The sequence below is a fragment of the Eretmochelys imbricata genome, chromosome 2 (assembly GCF_965152235.1).
Source record: "Eretmochelys imbricata isolate rEreImb1 chromosome 2, rEreImb1.hap1, whole genome shotgun sequence".
NCBI classification, from domain to species: domain Eukaryota; kingdom Metazoa; phylum Chordata; order Testudines; family Cheloniidae; genus Eretmochelys; species Eretmochelys imbricata.
The window spans coordinates 74,883,637-74,905,154 of record NC_135573.1 but is presented as its reverse complement, the minus strand read 5'-3'; the positions used below and the strand labels follow the sequence as shown (position 1 = coordinate 74,905,154).

Here is a 21,518-nt window from a genome sequence, read left to right as displayed (position 1 = left end):
AAATAGGTCTAACTAAGCATAAGGGAGCAGGAAGAAGGTGAGCTGGCCTATTTTAACCATCTTATCTCCTTCTTTTGGCAATCTGTCTCCTGGCTACTCAGTGCTGTAAATTACACTCCTTTAAATACTTCAGTGGAGCAGATTCAGAAGTGAAAATGTCACTAAACTGGTGTGAGTTCAAATTGGTGTGATTTATATGCTGATGGGCCCTTAAACTCACCCATCAATTTGGTCTGAAGGGATGAAATAAGCAGCAAACTATTCATTAAAAATTATTAAGAATGTGAATTATACCATTATGTCTATGCTACTAATGTTAAGGCTGTTTGATTGTTTCCGTTATAAACCTTTGTTTCAGGGGTGTTATAACATGAGAAAATTTCTTTCTGAGCAGAAACTTGGCACATATTGTCTTAGCCCCAAAAGAAATTTGTCTGAAAACATTAAACTAAACTACTTTTTAAATTAGAAATTCTGCAAAAAAAATTTCTTTGCATTTCAGATCAATTTTGCCAATTCTACAAAACAAAACCAGCTGATTTTTTTAAAGCGTGAAAACATGAGTTGGACTGAGTTTTTACAGCATCTAAAAAAGAATAATTTTAAAACAGCTAGAAATTAACATTTAGAAATTAGGAAGTGCACATATGCAGCTCTTTCATAACATTTGAACACATTTGGAGTTTGGCTGTATTGAAATTAATGGAGCTTACCCACAGATTCATTAGTAGCCTAGATTTGATAGGAATGCTCCATGTATTCTAATCAAGCATTTCTGTCAAATTCTGATTCCACTTAAATAGGATTGAAATCCCTCTGTGGGGAACAACTGAGTTAAGCCCCCGATTTGATGGGAGTGCTCCACTGACTACAAGGGAACATCAACTCCCACAACTGAATTTGTTCACATGGCAGATCCTTCTGTCTCCAACCTCCCACTATATGTATTCAGGGATACCCATCCTTATATAATGTTAACCTTGGCCAACTTCCCCTTTCTTTTACCTAGTGAATTGGCTCAGATTACTTACATTTTATGGATTAAATATTCAGCTGGTGTAATCAGGTTTGGCTCAATGAGCATCAAGTCATTGGAGCTATGCCAATTTCCACCAGCTCAGGATCTGGCCCATGTATCTTTATGCATTTATTTTTAAATGATAAATTGTACTTCCCAGTAGTTTGATACAGCACTGCTTGTGTGTGTGCAGCAAATTGCTCTCCTAGGGGTAGCAAATGGGAAAGTGACGCATTTTGCTTCCACCATCAGAAAAATAAAAATTGTGGGGCCAAATCGTGCTTGCCTTTCTCACAGAAGGAGTCCTGTTGAGTTAATTAGTGCTTTTCATGTCAGTGAGGACAGCAAGATTTAGTCAATGATCTTATTTCATAAGAAAACATTCTTTGTGTCCTTCCAGTTCTACCAAAAGATGACAGTAATGGCCCAATTCTGCAACCCTTGCTCATGTGAGTATTCCCATGGGTGTCAGTAGCATTGCTCTTTAGAGTAAAGACTATAGTTAAGGGCTGTAAGAAAGAAGGACTTGTAACTTCCTAGCGTGCTCAACATCAGCTTCTCTCACACAAGGATGGAAGGGTAGGGGAAGACTTACACAGATCATTAGAAAATTCCATAAGTACAAGCGTAACTATAGTACTGTGGCAGGTGGGGCTGCCCCACGGCACACCTCTGCAGGGCCAACCATGGTGTTGCAGGTGCCCCTTGTCCCAGTCCACCAGTTGTGGCCATAAGCTAAGTATCAGGCTATACATAGTTCAATAAATATGACAAACTCAGACTTTGGCAATCTCCACCTTTAAACTACCAAACAAAACAAAACTCCAAGGCAAACACCTGTCTGCAGTGCTTGAGGGCAAGGCCCTGGCCTGGCTCTGAGATTCTGGGCTATTATAGAGGAACTCTTCCTGCATCCCAATCTCAGCCTGCAGTGCCATGAGAAGAAGCAGGCAAACCTTCTTAACAGGCCCACTGGCTCTAGATTGGTCAGCATTTCCTCCTGGCACTTATTGAGGCCTTTAAGCCTGTTCTGTTCCATTGTAATTTTAATATGTGGAGATAATTGCCTCTGTGTTCTGCCTTCAATGTTTAGATTATTTTAGTGCATTATGTGTTATTTATTATGTAGCCTTTTTTAGCCACATGATTATTTGTAAAACTAACAAGCACTAAACTAAAAAGTAGGTCTTAGGGCACATGCGGCAAATGTGAGGAACAGAAGTAAGATTTTGCAAGTGCACTTAATAACCCTTAAGGCATTAATAACAGAGTACACATGTGTATAGTATGGAAGAAATGGTGTGTCAGAAAAGCATATAGTTTCATTTCTTTTCTTTTAAAAAAAATCAGAAAGGAACCAGAGGGAAAAAATAGAAGGTGGTATATAGCCCCAACCCCAGGGCCATCAAATCAGGTAGTTGAACCAGATTCCTTGATAACAGAAGTGTAAATAACAGAATCAGTGGTTCCAGAGTAGCAGCCGTGTTAGTCTGCATCCGCAAATATACTCCTTTTCTTTTTTTAAAGTCAGTGGTGGAAGTCAAGGGATGCCCTTTTCCTCCCTGACGTCAGGCTAACAAATGAAGACAGAATTATTTCATTATTATTTTTATTATTACATGGTTTTACAGGGAATCGGGGTGCATTGTATACAGTTTTTAGATCAAGACCAAACAGCATTGAGTCCTGAGCAGGGAGCTTATGCTATGCAATCCCCGATCCCTCCTTCAAGTAATGGAACCAACATCCTGAAAGGGCTAGAGATGGGGAATAGTAATTTGTTGACAAAATGCCAGGAGATTCCAAAACTGCAGTATGTAGACAGCCAGAACAAATATGCTGATTAAAAATACATAGGGCTTGACTGTGCTCAGCCTGTGTGTGGTTGTGTGAAGGGAAGAGAGGACACAAGGAACCCTTCTCACACTTTGAGGCCTGTGCTAGGTCTGGGCACAATTGCAGTCTTTATGCTTCCCCAACAACAAGGTCTGCTCCAGGCAAGTGCCGCTGTTGGAGGGAAAGTGCTGGCCCATGGTCCTGCTCTGTCTCTGTGCTGGCTAGGGAAGCTGGCCTAACAAGTGAGAAAATGGGAACACATGCTGCACCCAGTCAAAGAGCGGCACTTCCCCGGGAGCAATAGTTATAATGGTTAGAGGGCAATAGACAAGGTGTTTGTGTGATCTGATTTTTCAAACTATAATGTATCTGTCACTGTTCAAATCTTTTGCTTTAGAGGGTGAGAGAAGAAGAAAGAGGGGATAAGCTACATAAACTTTGGCTGCACAAACTCAAACTGGAAAGCCCAGTTGTTGAACCACCTGGGTGAACTGTTAAACCCTGGCTCAGCTGACCACTCACATTCACCTACATGATCAGAGACTTTCCATCAAATTGCTTCCTCGTGAAATGGCAGCAACATTAGCAGCTCATATCTTATACTTATATACACACCACAAACCTATCCCCCTCCCATTTCATCTTTCTGTTACACTTTCCTCACTCCAGGTGCTGCAAAATTATTAACTGTTTTCTATCCACATTGGTCCTGCTTCTTAGACATTGTAAGCCTCTTCTCAAATCTGCTGTCTAGACATCTAGGCCTATCTTAAACCCTTTTAACATGTCAGTTATCTATGATACTTGTCATAGACCCCTACTTATACGGAGAGGGTACAGGTTGGAAGGGATATGGTGTTTTAAGTATAACTTTAACAATTAATTTCCTGGCCTTTTGATTTTTTTTAATTAATTACATCTTTTTCCGTAAGTGAGCAAAGGCAAAGTGGGGAAGAGGTATTCAAGGGGGATTATGTAGTCATCACAGCTGGTGAAGAGAAAAAAATGAAGTTAGAATGTAATTGTTTTTTTCTAGAAGGGGATTCAATTGTAGCTTGTGTTAAATAAACATTCCATCTGAGACTTTTAAAAAGTTTACAGAATTCTTTGCTCGTAGGGTTTGTTTGTTTTTTTTAAAATGAATGAATGGTATATTTATGTGAACACAGAATTCTTCTGTGTTGATGTATACTCTGGCATTTACATAGGAGATAAATTAGTAATTGTGTGCTTAGGACCTGCTTCAAGAAGACTAGTCTAATTTACACACCAAATTCTGCTATTGTTTACATTGGTGTAAATCCAGAGTAAGCCCACTGACTTCAATATGCAGATATTTTGAATTTACAGTGGTGCGAGAGCAGAACTTGAACCTCAGGATGACAAAAAATGGTCCATGGTTTTGTTTCATGGATTGGCATTGTTTCAATTATGCCAGTGCTAAATTGCCTCTGATTTTTTTCCTTATCCTCTTTTAGCTTTTGCATTGCTGATCATATACCAGGAAGGTCCCCATTTCATGCTCAGTAACACATTCTGACAAATATCTAGTTAGGGATCTACTCACTGTTCCATGGATGATGTAAGGATTTACACTAACAAGTGTAGAGTAAATGAATCATACAGGTAGGGGAACATGACCCAACATATAATTTACCAAAGTGGGGCACTTACTGTATGTGATTATCTGCATAAATTATATGAAAATCAATTATAAACAAAGCTGTAGGGCTAAATTAACATGTTCTATGGGAAACCTCAAGGGGAAGAAAGAGTGCTTTAAAATTTAAGGCTTGATCCTTGAGCCTGGCCCAGCTGTGCTCAGAACTGGACCTGAGAGGAGCCAAAGGTGCCCCTGATCTTGGGGCCTAACAGAGGCCATTTTGGTACAATTTAGATCAGCCCACAGAGACTAGTTCCCTCAGTTGAGGATTACTGGATTGCTGTCACACTCCAGCCACACCCTTTTGCTCTAGCCACACCTCTGACATGCCCTCTGTGCCTGGGCATTAGTGCAGGGCCCAGTCAGGGATTCGCTTTCCACTACTGAAATGGACATGAACTTGAAGAGTTCCCAATACATTCTCTCTTCAGGGGAAAAGGAGATGCTGCCATGCAGAAGATGTAGGAGACCTGGAGATGTGGCTTTGCAACAGTGAAGAGGGTCCTCAAGGATTACAGGACTGGAAATCACAAATCCCTAAATGCTCCCTGTGGAATCCATGTCTTTCCATGCTGAATTCTGTCCTCTTCTTCCATTAGCAGCATAACTTACTCAGGAGCTGTGCTGACACTGACTTCCCCATTACCACTACACAGTAGCCCCTGCTCTACCAAGATAGATGCCAATGAGAGGAAAGTTAATGCTGCTAACAACAAAATTAATTTGTGTGTGCTTTTCTGAACCTCACAGACCAGTGGTCCTGGGTCCAAGAAGCCTTAATATGCCTCTAGTTATAAGTGCTAAACACCATGAGCATTATTTGCAGAGAAATTACTTTGTGCAAGGAGTTGGCCGTTTTCTCCTCTGCTTGTAGTCAATGCGTAGCAAAATAAAACAAAACCAAACCAGAAGTGAAAGAGGAGTGCAAAGAATTTAAGGACAGGCATATTGGGCCAGATTACCTTTTCTTGCTTCTTCAAAATTTCTTATCTCCTTATGAGCATTTTCACAAGGGATCCGAAGGTAATTAGATAATGTAACACGAAACAGAACAGTGACCTGGGAGGCTAGAAGAAGATTCCATACTTAGTCATATTTGGGATGCAGCTGGACAGTACAAATCAGGTAATGTGCCTCTGTAAAAGCTCATTAAGGTTAATTTTTTGTGTTTTATCCTGAGACACGATGACTAGGCTCCTGGTTCCTGGATAATGGCAAATATATATACAAAAATGCAAAATAAAGATGTTAAAATTTTTGAAAGATGCAAGCTGAGGCCCTGCCTTACTCCAGTTTTATGCTGGTATAATGGAGTGTAAAACAAGTAATGTGGTGGTGAATGAGGGCCTAAATATACTCATGAGCTGCAATCCCAGTGGTGGATTAGCCACTAGGCCTACGGGGCCTGTGCCAGGGTCTTCAGCCAACTGGGAGGCCTCAGAGCCCCAGGTGAGCAGGGAAAGGCCCCTTGCCCTGAGTCCACTCCCAGGCAGCCCGCGCTGGCAGGGCGGGGCATCGGTGGGGGAAGCACTCTGTGCCTCTGACCCCGCTCCCCAGTGGCCGGGCAGGGGAAACCCCTGCAACTCCAGACCCCACTCCCCGGCGGCAGCACCAGGCGGGCGGGACAGCCGCGGTGGTGGGGGAAGCCCCCACACACACCCTTGACCCCACTCCCTGGCAGCAGTGCCAGGTGTGGTGGTGGGGAAAGCACTCAACACCCCCAGACCCTGACCCCAGCAGCAGGGGACAGAGCTTCTCTGGCCTTGGGGCCACAGTGAGGGGCGAAGAATGGGGGAGACCCTGGGTGAAACAGGGGCAGAGCCCCAGGGAAGGGGCAGAAAGGGATGGGGCCGTGTTCACATGTGGAGGGGGCAGAATGGGGGTGGGACCACAGGTGGAAGGGGTAGGGAGGGGCCCCGACTTGCTCTGGCCCAGGGCTCCAGGAAATATTAATCCACCTCTGTCTACTCCAACATGTGTTACTCAATCAGTGAGAGAACTAAGGTAGAACTGTTTTGTTGTTGCCATTTGTTTGAAAGGCAAGAAGTAACGAAGAGAGAGAAAACAAACTAAGGTAGTCATGAATGTCTATGGACTTGCAATGCTGAAAACTAAAGAGCCTCTTTTAGTCTAACAAGTCCATGTATAATTCAAGCATCTATAGTGTGATTTCTGCATTGCAGTGATCAGCCATTTCCAGTAATTCTCCCTTTATACGGGTGATTGCAACTCAGGTTCAACGGTTTAAGTCTAACCATGGTTTAAGTCTACTAAGTTCAATGCAGTTATACCAGAGATGAATTTGGGGCCTGTGTCACAGTAAAACAGACAGGAATCGGTTAAGGGCTACCTGCCTGTCACATGACCCATCAGGGGATTTAAAGATGAGTGTGTCCTATTTCTTTGGGGATGGGCCTGTGACAGAGGCAAGGGACAAGCCTTTGGGAACTGCCTGCATTGGTCAGGGGAATTGCTTTGTTTTGGGGTTTAAACAATGGATAGTGCCCTGAGTCAAGGGCCTGAAACAGACTTGAGTGTAGCACTGGTTCTTTCCTGGGCTGGTGAGATAGCCTACCTGCTTACAGACCCAAAAACTGAGCAGTCCGAAGCCTATGCAAACAGCACCCCATTCCCACCCACAACAGAACATGGATGTGTTTCCCCACAAGAATTCGGCTGAGAACATCACATGAATTTTGCTTACACTGATTTCCCAGAAAAAAACAGAATCCTTGCGTTCTTCCCACTAAGTCATGCAGGCTTCCAGGCAGGGAGATATTAGTAAATTTTGTGCTTTGGAAGAACTGTGTCCAGAATACAGGATTAAACAAACTTTAAAAACAAATCAATTCCCCTCCCCCCGCCAAAAAATATTGAATCTGTTCTCTCAATAGCATTTCCCTCCCATCTCACCCCTCCCCCATTTTGCCACTGCAATATTCTTCCCATGGTTTGAGATCTATACACAATGTGGGCTCAGTTGTACCTTTAAGCCCCAATACTATAGGTGGAGCTCCAGGGGGAATTCTGTCTCAAGGAAAGAGAAATTCTTCCTGGAGCTCCCAGCTGTGCATGAGGATTATGCTGGCTGATACACCCCTTCAGGGAGCACAGCATACTTTTCCCTGCTTGCTCCACCAGCTGTGCTAGCCAGTGTGTCCCACAGCTGCCCGCCTCAAACAGGCATTTTGGAGCCTTGCACCTGACAGGGTGCAGCCTGTACGCCAAGGAATAGGCTCCTTGCACTCTTCTCCCTTCCCCTAAACACTTGTGTGCCTGTGGAACAGCAAGGCATAAGCACTATGAGCATTATTTGTGGATTAATTACTTTACTGCCCTACACTGTCTATATGCTAATGTGATTTCATCAGGACAAGGACCTTGTTTTTTAATGTCTGTAAACATCACAGGCAGTTCTGGAACTAACTAATAATCACTATATACATTGTTTCTCTAATCTGCTACAATACTTGCAAAAATCTGTTTTAAAATGTTATAGCTGTGATTTAAAACCCCAAAAACAAGACAATTCTTGTTTCACTGCAATACATAGAGGGCCGAATTCTCTGCTTGCGCAACTCCTATAAAATTAACAGAGTTACATCAGCAAAGAATTTGGTTCATAGACGTGTAATAGTGTAATCTAATAGTGTCAGTCTGTAGGTGGTCTTACATACCATATGAACTAGGACACCTACATGTAGCAGGGTAGTCAGTAAGAAGAATAAAAAAGAATGTACTTGCTTTTGTTAGCTCAATTAGCAACTTACTGGCATTTTTCCATGGTTAAGATTAATATACTGAGCCCTAAGGGAAAAAGTCTTGGCTCTGCATGATACAGTTTGTATGATGCTTGCAGGGTACTTGGAGTCAAGGTAGAAGGAGAGAATGTGAGCTTAGTATATAACTACATACTATAACACAGATAGTTTCCTAAGCAATTAATGGACTCTGTGTTGAGGAATCCTGCAGTTTGAGTTTGACACACTTTTCAGCTGATGAAAATGTACTGCAGCTCCCTCCAAAATACTATTATCACAGAACCACCAAATTGCATAGTTATCTTCCTGTGCAGCATCATTATGTAAAGTCCCACTGAAACTGTACAAGTGCCATTCATTTCCACAATGCCTTGCAATTTAAAATTAATACCTGTGGTGAAGACTAAGGATGGTCAGTTCACAAATTGAGCCTAGTTATGCCAGGATGGTATGCTGGGCAAGTTTGCAGCATGACATACTGATGTATTCCAGCACTTCAGCATCGGGAACAGGATGGGAGGGGAGTCCTCTTTCAAAACTGAAAACAGTCTTAAACTTTGTTCAGAACAGGAACCAGGTGCAGATTCAGGCCTTTTCTTACATTTTCCAGACTTGTTTGCCCAGATAAATACAAGCCATAGTTAATTTAAGATACAATAAGTTACAACCTTTGCCAGTTTCTTTGCCTTACTAATCATGCCTGGGTAATATTCTAAGTTTTGACTAGAGCTGATAGAATTATGAAAAAGCAGGTTCACTACTAAGCTATTTGAAATTAATTAGCTGCTGTTTGCGAGGTCATAATATTCATTATTCACAAGTATTCAGGAAGCTGATGATATTCATGAAAATATTTATGAATCCCAAGAGTTGCAGAAGAGGGGCTGACATTTGGAATTTTCTCTTCATCATTCCCTTGTTAAAAAGTTTCAGTCATCCCATCAGGGAGCAGAAGTGATACCAAGTGACCAATCACATGCCATGAATTGTGAATATCAAATACCAAATAATTGTAGCAAACAGTTCATGAACCACCTATACTCTAAAAATTTGTTCACCCAAACGATTTGGTGAATACATATGACGAATACATTCACAGAAATCAAGAATGATTCCCACTGATGATATGTGAGGCTGAAAATCACCACAGTTTTGGTTCAGCTAATACTTTTGGAGTAGCTGCCATACTGACTTGGATTTATAAAACTCTAAGGCCTAAATGGTTTGGGACATGATTCCTTGAGAGACTCCCTCCCACTCTGTGAGGCAGAAGTCAGCTGGTTTGCTTGAGCTAACAGACCTTAGATTTAATCCTCTAGAAGCTCAAGAGAGTCCATGACACTGGAATATGCTTTCCCAGCTAGTCCAGCAGAGTCTAATTAAGGTCTCACTTAAAAGTGGAGTGCAAAAGCTGATGTTAGTTTGTTTTGGAGTTTTTCTTTTTTCATAGAATTATTGTATTTTTAAAAATTATATATATGCAGTTTGTCCCTGGGACATGTAATTGGATGCACTTTGTAAACCAACAAATAACACTAATACACAAACATTGATAATTACACAACAACTTGCACTTGGGCTGCTGCATCATCAGCTGATAACTATGTAATAAACTTATGTCACCACTGTAATAAAAATTAACATCAAATGAAACTGCTGTACAAGCTGCTTAACCTACACAAATTGCTCCCATTAGCTGCCTTTGCACATTATTCATAATATATTAAAGGCCTGATCCAATTGAAATCAATGGGACTCCTGACAGTAGAATTATATCTGTAGTGTATATATGTTTGCAGGGTTGTGCCCTAAAGTACTTTATTTACAGGCAGTAAACATTCAATATAATTACTATATGAAATCCCTTTGAAATGAAGAGTGCAAGTGATAGGTTCATTACAGTAGAACACAGTAGCAAAACCAATGCCTAGCTAGTGGACAGTGAAGATAGTACTGCTTTTATTAATGCACACCTAATGACCAATGAAGCTAAGAGTACTTCTATTAGGGCCCTGAAGACTAAGCTTTAAAACTGGCTACGGTGACAAAGTTATTTAGACAGTTATTTTTTGTCCACATGAGAAGATCACTGCGTAACTTAGCATAATTGGTCATGATGACTGCAAGTGTCATCCTTTATACATATATATCTTGTGGGTCAATAATGCTGAGGTCAAGTTGTGAGAAATCTTACACAGACCTGGCCTACACCATACACTATGAAATAGCCTAGAAATAAAATATTTTTTAAAAGAATGGGCCACACAGTAAAAATTATTATGCAGCTAGAAAGTTTCAGTATCGCCTGAAAAAACCAGTAATGGAAAATTAACTATTTCTTATACTCAGTAACTAAATTTCAGCCGTAGGTATCTGACATTTTGAGCTTTTTACACATTTTATTGCTCCTTATATTAAGAATGGCTCAAATGATTTACATTTTTTTTTTTTTTTTAGTTTCTAAAGATTGCATCCAGGCTGACGTGCGTAAAGTTTCAACTTACTGCAGCTGGAAACCACTGGGATAATGGTCCCAGGAAAGAAGAAAAGCGATAAATTCTTAACTATGATGGAGACACTACTGAATGCTGTTATAATATTGTGTGTGTGTGTGTGTTGTGTACACGGTATATATACATAATATGTGTGTATGTGTGTGCATAAATTTGGTTGCCTTTCTCACATGAGTAGCCCCATAAAAACCAATGGGGCTACTCATAGGACTAAGGTCACTAATTTACAGACAAGGAAGTACTTTTTATTTACCTTGGGAAGTAACAGTACACATTTTATTAGTTCTCTTTAAGAAGGGAAAATGTCATATTTGCAGAAAGATACTGCTCCGTTAAACATCAGATTACAAATATTTCAAGACCGGGGTTGAATTGAAGCGTCTAGGTCAAACTATAAAACACAGTTCCAATGTTAGAAAGAATTTTCTCTTTAGTCAGCCAGTTCATACTGGTTTAACATCTGACCAGTCAACAGATATGCCATTGAATCTACTTGCTTTTCAACTTTTTGTTTTCAGGAAAAGTATTACAAATCTGCAGACCATTAAATAAAACGTATTTACTCTATAATAACAAAGTATAATGGAGATTTCAATCATCTGCTGAAATACAGCAGTTCATTTAACAAACCTTAATGGTTGTATTTTGACAGTCTTCATAAACTGGAAAAACATCTGCATTTCAATTTAATAATAATTTAAAATAATACTATTAATTTGGAGCTTCATTTTAATAAATTATCAAATCATATTAGGATGCAGTGTAGTTGTAGCCTTGTTGGTCCCAGGATATTAGAGAGACACGGTGAGTGAGGTAATATTTTCTATTGGACCAACTTCTGTTGGCGAGAGAGACAAGCTTTTGAAATTAAAAAGACAAGCTCAAAAGCTTGTCACTCTCACCAACAGAAGTTGGTCCAATAAAAGATATTATCTCACAGGCCTTGTCTTTCAAATCATACTAAAACAGCCAAATTCCCTGCTTGTGCAAATGGGCAAAACTCCACTGAAGTCAATAGACTTGCACCCATTACACCAGTAGAAAATTTGACCCTAAGCATTTTCAACCTGTATGTTTGCATATATGCACACACATGTACCCACACAGAAAGTAATGGGCTGTAATACTTCTGGCTCAACTATCAAAACCACAAAATCACCAATCCAAAGAACTCACAATCTAAAAAAAACAATAAATAGATATGCAATTGTGTTACTATATTTTAACTTACAGATGTTCTGGTTTTTTGTTTACTTACTGCTTTATAAGTTCTCTTTTGTCCAGCATGCTTTCGGATTTGTTCTCCATTAGGCCCTGTTTCCACATGCATGGAATAGATAATGTCAAAGAAATCTTCAACCACAGCTACCCGCCTTAAAGACAGCTTCTCATCTACACCTACTCCATCCTGAAAAAAAGATAAGGAGTGCAGGATGAATAGATGAATTATGATAATCATGGAACGCATCCCCCTTTAGTGAGATCTGATTAAATAAAGACCCTTGCATAGAGATCTAAAGTTACTATCCCAGAGCAATACTTAACAATTCAATATATTACAGTAACATCATTATAGAATAAATGTATGATCATAAGAATAATGAAAAAGCCTTCTTTTAAAAACAGGTCATTTGATTGAACTGCTAAATTATGTAGACAATACTTTTCATTATACATTGCTATTTTTAAAAAAATCATTTACACTTGTTTCTGCCGGCCCACAAACAGCATTTTATAAAAATATTTAATAAAAGATTGTTATTCACAGCTAACTTAGTAGATAGTAACTATTAATGCAAATGAAGTTATTGCCATAAAGAGTTAATCCCTTAGAAAACTATTTGAAAATTCATTTTATGAAAACTCACCACACCATAGATAAAACAAAGTATTATTTTAAAACATTAAGGTGTTGCACACTGATGTCTGACTGGAAAAAGTGACAGCAAATTGTGGACACCTATAGCCTGATTTCAAAAGGTGATGGAAGCTGTGGGTGCTCAGCACTACTAAAAAGTCCGACTCATATGTCTTAGGAGTTAATCACCACAGTTCAGTTGGTGTCATCCAAATGGGAGATTTTTTTAAAAACTGTATGTGAATTTGTACTGATGAAAATACAGGCAGGGCTTGCGCAAGTTTCTCCATACAATCCTGCCAATAAGCATCAGTCCTGAGTGGCACTATTCCTGGTTTTCTAGGCTAGCAATCTCATGAGCAGGCTTGGTTTGGTGATTTGATACAAGTGTGTGTGGACTAGGATGAGACCAGCTAATTCATTTTCAGTCATGAGCCAAAACAGAATTTGAATTTAGGCCTCCAGAGGCAACAGTCCCTCCTAACCCTCGATGTGTATTTCATGTAAAAAATGCTTTCAAAACTTAACATGTTAACATCATCATACTATTATTACTACTATGTTTAATGCAACTATGGAACAGGTTTATGTTGGCCCATTTGTAACAAAATACTTGCAATTCTGGTGCTGTTACCAAATAAAGACCAAAGATGAGAATTGACTAGACAATTGCTGCACTATCACTTCAAGCTGCAATCCATCACTAATAAATTCTTGCCAATCTATTCTGAAAGCCTGATAGATATGAATAAATACATTCTAATGTTTGATTTGTTCTTTTTTATTCTATCCCACTTATCTTCTTATTTTATTTTCAACAAAGTTCATGAATGGACCCATCTCATGGTTTACACAAATGTTTTGCATTTCTAAAGCACTTCCCACTCAAGGACTATAAAACACTTACATTGGCCCCAATGGGTTTGTCAGTTCTACACAATGTGCTTCAAAGCTGTCCCCCCTATTATACATTTAAAATCCTGACTAGAGATGGACCCAACCCAAACCCCAGATTGGAATAATCTTAAACCTGGGGAAGTGTGCATCTGAAAGTCTGCAGCTCCTCCAGCCCATCTCTAAACAATCATTACCTTTTCACCAGCCAAAAAGCACTGTGGATTCCCTAATGCTTTCAAGCACTCTTATTAGGTGACAGTGTTATTTCATGTAGTTTTCAGAACACTAAGAAGTTTGTGGTGTTGATTAATTGGTAAGGACTTCATCTGTTTATTCTCAATGAGTATTGTTAGGAAATATCCTAGAAGGGTATTCTCTTGTAATTAAAGATAAATGCATTACGGCAATATTAATTTGTAAACAGAGTTGCTACATCACCATAGCTGACAGCATCACAAAGGTGTTCCAAGAATAAATTGGTAGAAGAAACTGTTGTGAGAAAATGTATTTTGGTGTCTGCAGTGTGCAGTGGTCTTTTTATAAGTTGCCCACACTCTCCTTTCAGAAAAACAAGAAAGGAAAGCCTCCCCACCACTCTCAACCATGCATTATATTACTTCTTATTCAGATACCAGAGAATCAGGGCAAACTTTCAAAATCGGGGCAGTCAGTATAAATGGTATATACTGTTTAATATGAAGACAGTACAATTATTTAACATTTATAGTGTGGCAATACCTCTAGACCAGCCAGGACAGGGGCTCATTCTACTAGGTGCTGTACAAATATACACGGACAAACCTTGCTCCAAAGAGCTTGCAACCTAAAAGGCAAGTCATAACAGGTAGATAAGACAAACAAACAAGCCATCATGAAGAGTGGGAGTTGGGGTTAGTGGTAACAAAAATAATAGAATATGAGCAGTTCTTCGCCACTCAGGAGCAGTATATCTAGCTCTTCACCTCCCTGGTCATTATCAGACTGCAGTTTCGTGTATGAATTACAGCAGAGGTGAGTTTTGATGAGTAACTTGAAGGACGATAAAGTGGCTTTAAAGATTTTGACAGTTCAGTGCAAAATAGAGACCATGATCTCCCAATTCTCCAAATTCAATAAGGAAAAAGCAGAGGGGATGCTAAGGCCCAACATTTCCACCCAGAACATAACAGTTTTGAAGGGAACACCGGCTATCCCAAGGTCTTTGCTGCCCTATGCCATCCCATCATGTTTTTCTTACAATATTACAATTTGTTAAAAACATGAAAGTCCAGTTCTACTTTGAAAGCTGATTTTGGGTACATTTTTCCAAAAGTACCTAGAGGACTTAGGAGCCTAAACTCCATTTTCAAAGTGACATAGGCACTTAGGAACCTAAATCTCATTGAAAGTCAATGGAATTTAGGCTCCTAAGCCACGAAGGTGCCTTTGAAAATTTTACCCATTAAAAATTGCATTCTAGGGGTCCATGTTTATTGTCTCACCGTGATTTCCCAAGCAAATGTGCTCAGGCTACAAGTAAATAGATGTTTTCTCTAACTAACAACCCTACAAACTCAACCTTAACTCTGACAGACAACCTGGGTTTTTTCTTTCTTACATATCATCACCAGTAATAAAGGTTCTGCTGGCTAAACTAATGATTTGGAGCCACCTACGTAGCCCACATTTTCTTCAGTCAGCTCATTGGAACTTTGTGAACAATTTGGTTGATCACGCACAAGGAGAAAGAGAACCTAGCTCAATCTTCTTAACCTATGTGGGCTCTGCCAGACTGACAGGAGTACAAAAAAAAATGTCACAAGTGGACCAGCTATGATGCTAAATGTAGATGGGGAAAGATCTATTCAGTAAAAAGGTGCCATTTTAACACAATCACTTTTCATAGCACTTTATCAAAGCCATGGAAACAAAAGTGCACATAGCTCCTAGCTTGAGAACAACAGTGCAATCTCTTTGTGACACAGCCATGCCCAGATACCCCCAGCCAGGCCCTGGCAGATATATTACATCTGTGTTCGACCATCTTCTAAATATTTCACCAAAGGAGGTTGTGTGTGGTCTATACCAAATGTTAAACAAGTAGCTGGTTGTCATGGTTATTGCGGGATGTCTGTATGGAAAACACTTGTAGTTGTGTAACATGTAGAACATTGGCTTCCAAAACGGATGGAAATGAAACTTGTCACCTGAGCTGGGGTGGGTCTCAGAACAACACCGAGAACAATTGACATCTATGGATTCAGCCCAGCTCTGTGTTTGTATTCTGGGACAGATGCAGACTTGAGCACTGACAAAGACAAAAGTCTGAGACTGTATTTAGAGAAGGAAAGAGGGCACAAATGTTATCCATTAAGGAAGCAACAGTCTGCCAGTGGGAATGACTTGTGAAAAGTGGATCCCAGCCCTCTGTACTGGACAAGTGCTGTAAGAACTCACCATTGGGTGTGAAAATCCTTATCAGACAGGAAAGTAACCTGTTAATAAGAATAGGCTTATTAACAGGTTTGCATTTTATATTTTTCTTTTACTTGTAAGCTTATGTTTCCAAATCCTTTTACTTTCTTTTATGTGACTCTGTAACTCAAACTTTGTTAAATAAATTTCAATTTGGTATAGATACATCTAAGTGCCTGTGCTAAGGAGAGTTGTTGAACAGAGATGAAGCCAGTAAATTGGGGTGCGCTGCTTCCATGGAAGCAGTGGATCAGTGTACGCTCTGGGAAGACAGGAGGTTGGGCACGCATGTGTAACAAAGTGGAGTGTATAAATTGCTAGCCTACAGAGAGAAAGAGTGGGGTTTGTGGAGCCCAGAGCAGAGTGTTTGTGCTGCCGGTGGCAGCCCTTGGTTGGCACAGATAAAGCTCTCACAATCTCTAAGCAGGTGGTAGTGATTCACTATGGGTGCCCGCCCGTCCTCAATGAGGCAGGACAGTCCCGAAATGCGAAGTTCAAGTCCCTGGCTGAATGACTCTGGGACAGCATTTGTCCCAGATTCCCCAAGGGGCCACTCTGCGCCTGCCTGAGGCTCAGGGCAGCACCAGCCTCTTCCCACACTTTGCCATGATGCCCTGCCCCCTGCTCCTCCTCTCCCCCCAAGGTCCTGCCCCTTGGCCAAGCCAGAAGCCAGAGCGGGCAGAAGTAAGAGCCGCCCTCAGAGCCTGGGCTGCTGAGGAGCCCCGGACGCTCCACCTGCCCTAGATTTACCTCAGGTAACCCCGAAAAGTGTCACATTCTTGTTTAAATGTCTTGGGGGAAATTAGCCTAATAAAACATTCTCTTCAGGCTTGAATATGACTACCAGAACCTTTACAGTGTTTGAAAAACACTCCTATAAAACTAAACACGATGGCTCTAAATAAAAGGGAAAAAAGTAGAAGATTCATTGATCCATAAAAACTTGCATAGGTCCATAAAAAGCTCTGCTGTAAAACACCAAGAACAGTAACATCTACAAAACATGAGTAGATATCAACTGCAATCAACATAAATATTTTTATTACAAGATATAAATTACACACAAACATGGTGTTACTGTGAAAGCAGCAGAAACTATGTCTAAAATTATTCTGACCCCCACTAGTTTATGAGAGCAGCAGAGGTAAACCAGGCAATGTACAGCTGCCCCTCTGCCGAGTGGTAGCAGAGTTTGAGGCCTTGCAGACTGGATTTCCAGTTAGAGGAGAAATCAGCAACATGGAGTCTGGAGATGTATTCTTGGTGCAACTTGTTTTATTTATACTACATATACCAGTCCTTGAACAGAGGTAGTCACAAGTGGCGAGCAGGCAAACCCCTCTTTCAGAAATATCAGCCCAAGACTTGTACCCACTCTCCAGGAAGTTACTCTGCACCAAAAATTGACATTTGTTAGATTAAGGCAAAGAGAAAACTCTCTTGCTGTTTGCAACAGCTCATTCAAAAAGAATAGCATCACCAAACTAACAATACAGCATTCCTTCAGAAGACTGAACACTGCTTGAATACTAAGAAAAAGAACTTGTTAAACTATGTGTAACAGCACAACCTGGTGACACCTACTATAGTCATATGCAACTGTTTAATTAGTTTTACCATTTCCTGTACTTAATATTGTAAATATATTGTAATTATTAGTAGAAGTCAATTGTAGTGCATGTCAAGAAGGAGCATGGTACAAGGTCAGAAAAACCTTTAAAATGCTGAACATGTTGAAAACCCCTGCTATATGATCTTCCATTCATCTATTCTATCAGTAAATATAAAAAAATTACTAATATATATAAGAACTGACAACCATTCAGAAGGGTCTCTTGCACCATCCTAAATTAAAAAATCTCCATCTTGCACCAGCACATCAATCTGCAGTACCAGGAACCCTAAACACTACCTTGTGAGCATAGTTCAAAATATTATACACTTCGGAGAATAGATGTCGCGGGGAATTAGTAATAGTATACATAGTATTGAACGTCTAAGTTATTCCTTTCTATTCAGCCCAGATATGTAAGTGATCTAATGTTATTTCCATTTGATAGCAAGCATTTAGTAGTCTAAGTGAAATAAACTGATGGTCTCCAACCAGTTCCTTATAGAAAGTATACATAACATTAAAAGGAAAATTTACCTACTCTAATTTACAGTTTCTGCAATTCCCCACTGCTTCAGTCTGGATGGGTAATATCTCCTTCTACCAGCAGATGGAGAGAGGAAAATCAAAGACATTTACTCTGTCAGGCCCATATAAAGGGTCAGTTTCATCTGAGGAATCCAGTTTCTGAAACTTCCTGAGCCATAAAATCCAGACAGAATAAACTGATAAGTGAACAAATCAAACAAATTGTGAAAACAAGAGAATATAGATATAGAGAAATAAAGAGAAATCTAGTGAGATAAAATGAGCAACCTTTATTGCTAATTCACGTGCCATAGAGATAAGAGATTAAATATAAACAACACAAGCTCGATTACATTAAAAGTTTCATGTTTTATTGTGTTTTGTTTTAAAAGGATTTATACAAAAGACTCAAGTGAAAGAATGTTTTCTGACTCTATATGGGGATATCTGAATGGCTATTCGGCACTGGTGAGGCCACACCTGGAGTATTGTGTCCAGTTTTGGTCCCCCCACTACAGAAGGGATGTTGACAAATTGGAAAGAGTCCAGCAGAGGGCAACGAAAATTATTAGGGGGCTGGGGCACATGACTTACGAGGAGAGGCTGAGGGAACTGGGCTTATTTAGTCTGCGGAAGAGAAGAGTGAGGGGGGATTTGATAGCAGCCTTCAACTACCTGAAGGGGGGTTCCAAAGAGGATGGAGCTAGGCTGTTCTCAGTGGTTGCAGATGACAGAACAAGAAGCAATGGTCTCAAGTTGCAGTGGGGGAGGTTTAGGTTGGATATTGGGAAACACTATTCCAGTAGGAGGGTGTTGAAGCTCTGGAATGGGTTACCTAGGGAGGTGGTGGAAACTCCATCCATAGAGGTTTTTAAGGCCCAGCTTGACAAAGCTCTGGCTGGGATGACTTAGTTGGTGTTGGTCCTGCTTTGAGCAGGGGATTGGACTAGATGACCTCCTGAGGTCTCTTCCAACCCTAATATTCTATGGTTCTATGATTCTATGACCCAGCTGGGACTAGGAGAAACCAAATCAGATTAACTAAAAGTCCCTTCCTCCTATGTCTCCTGGGCCAGTCCAGAAGAAGGGCAACTCCCAAAGCAATACTCTGACACAAGAACAATAGGGTGAATACTGAGAGCCACCTGAGATAAGTCTGAGATTTTACTTGACTTGACCCATCTCACCAGGCAGTGACCACAGACACCTGTATATTTTGGATGAGGTCATCATCTGGTGGGAATCAGTGTAACTCCGTTTAATTCTGTAGATGTGAGAGAGACTGCAGTACTGCAGAGCTCCAGGGGGGAAACATCTCCCCTTTCTCTCCATGAAAAGAATAGTATTCTGGTACAATGATCTTCAGATAGAATAGAGGAGGAGCTTTGCCTTTAGCAACATAGGCCCTACAGATACAATATCACACTTACTTCATAGTATCCTTGAAATCTTATGCAGCCTTCTTGGCTTCTATACTGAATGGCCTGATACATTGGCCTCCACAGTTCAGTTTAAGTAGATATTCAAGCTATATTTATATGTTGGGTGTGCAGAAAAGTTTTCTTTGTCATCCCTAGGAGTGGGGATGAAAGACAGAACTATCACATTGTCAGTCAAGTTGATGCAGAAAGGGGTCTTAGATAGGAAATGAGGAACCTGTCCAGTAACCCCCATGTCTTGTAGAAAAACTAAATGGGGAAGGGGGAAACAGATGGTTACTTGGAATATGGTTTTGAGACTGAGGAATTTCTCTCAAACCAACCTCAGAGCCTTGAAGGGATGGAGGATGGTGTAAAGGATTCTGTGAAAGGTGGAACATTTGGGGCAGAGTCTTTGCTTGAGTTTATCCACTGCTTTTAACGATAGATGGATAGCTCCAAACAATGTAATGATTGATTTTGTCCAACTGAGCACTAAAGCCTCCTGTTCCTACTTTTAGGGCTTGTCTTCACTATGGGGGTAAATTGACCTAAGTTACACTACTCCAGCTACGTGAATAACGTAACTGGAGTCGACGTAGCTTAGGTTGACCTACCCCGGTGTCTTCACGGCACTGAGTCGATGGGAGATGCTCTCCGGTTGACTTCCCTTACTGTTCTCGGAGAGTTGGAGTACCGGAGTTGACCAGAGAGCGTTCTGCCATCGATTTAGCGGGTCTTCACTAGACCCGCTAAATCGATCCCTGCTGCATTGATCTCCCCAGTAGTGGAGACCAGTCCTTAGATAGCTGGTGCACGGAGCTTTACACAGACCACTCTGGAAGAAAGCCACAGAGTAGCTGTCAGGGTAACATGATCACAGCACAAGTCACAGATTAATATTTGGGGCTGACCTGCACTAGACTAAGAAAGCCCCCAGCCTCTTTAGTGAGAAGAATATTTTTACATGTGCACAGGATATGATATTGTTTGTGGTGAATAATCTGACTGATGGGTCCACAGGGGATCTGTCGTGTATTTCAATACTTAGCTAGTGCTTAACCTGTTTAAATCTCAGGTTACACTTTCACCATTTGATGCCAGTATTTCTTATTACATGGTCTGTCTCTTTTGCTTTCTTTGTTTCTGTAGCAGAGAGAGGGAGCAAATCGTATATCGTTGTGTGCTGTCTACAGAACTATGTTGCCTTAGTGTGTTTAATACAAGATTGATAAGCCCATGAATAAAATAAATCATACATAGTAATGAGGATGGGATGATTGCAATTAAACTGAAGCTAGAATTAGAAGGCAAGAAAAGAAGCAACCTGGTTTAGAGGGGAAATGAAGGCAGCTATGTGATGGGGTAGACAAACCCACACTGGTTAAGTCAGGGTTGAGGAGTTGCTCTGGACACAAGAGGCCACACCCCACCGCCCCTGCTGGGCATGTTCACAGTGGAGGCAGAGCTCAAAAGGGAGCAGCTCAGCTCACTCTGGATGGACTGAGCAGGAGAGCAGTTGGGTGTTGCAGCCTCCTGCAGAGAAGCTGGTGAGGCTCCAAACAACTGAGACCAGGCTTTATGGTCAAGCTGCCGCAGCCCTTCAATTGTGAAAGCTGAAGACGCTGAGCTGCCACAGACAGAAGGAGACCCTTTGGAGACCCAAGCGAACTCCAAGGGGCACTACAAGACAGACCGGTGGCACCACCAGAGGAAACAAAGCCGCAGTAGGAAGTGACCCAGGGAGCAAGCATTTGCGCCTACCCCCTAGTCCGCACACTTTTAATTATTGTTTTTTGGTCCCTGAGTTGGAAGCCGGTGGAGCAGGAAGGACCTGAGTTCCTCTACCCCCGGCCACTGACTACAGCCAGTAGGCAAAGTGGCCACCAATTCTTGCCATTGGCGACATAGCCACTGACTCCAGCCACTAGGCAAAGCAGCCAATGACTCCTGCCATTGG

At 40.9% G+C, this 21,518-nt stretch overlaps 1 protein-coding gene across 3 annotated transcripts in view; it reads right to left on the bottom strand.

Moving 5' to 3' along the window:
• The window catches only part of NOL4 (nucleolar protein 4), a 269,070-nt gene that overhangs the window by 186,952 nt on the left and 60,600 nt on the right, over positions 1 to 21,518 (bottom strand). For all 3 annotated transcript variants that reach the window (XM_077809017.1, XM_077809018.1, XM_077809019.1), the window contains exon 2: positions 12,050 to 12,199. In XM_077809017.1, the coding sequence (XP_077665143.1) occupies positions 12,050 to 12,199 (150 nt within the window). The remainder of the gene's footprint in view (positions 1 to 12,049; positions 12,200 to 21,518) is intronic.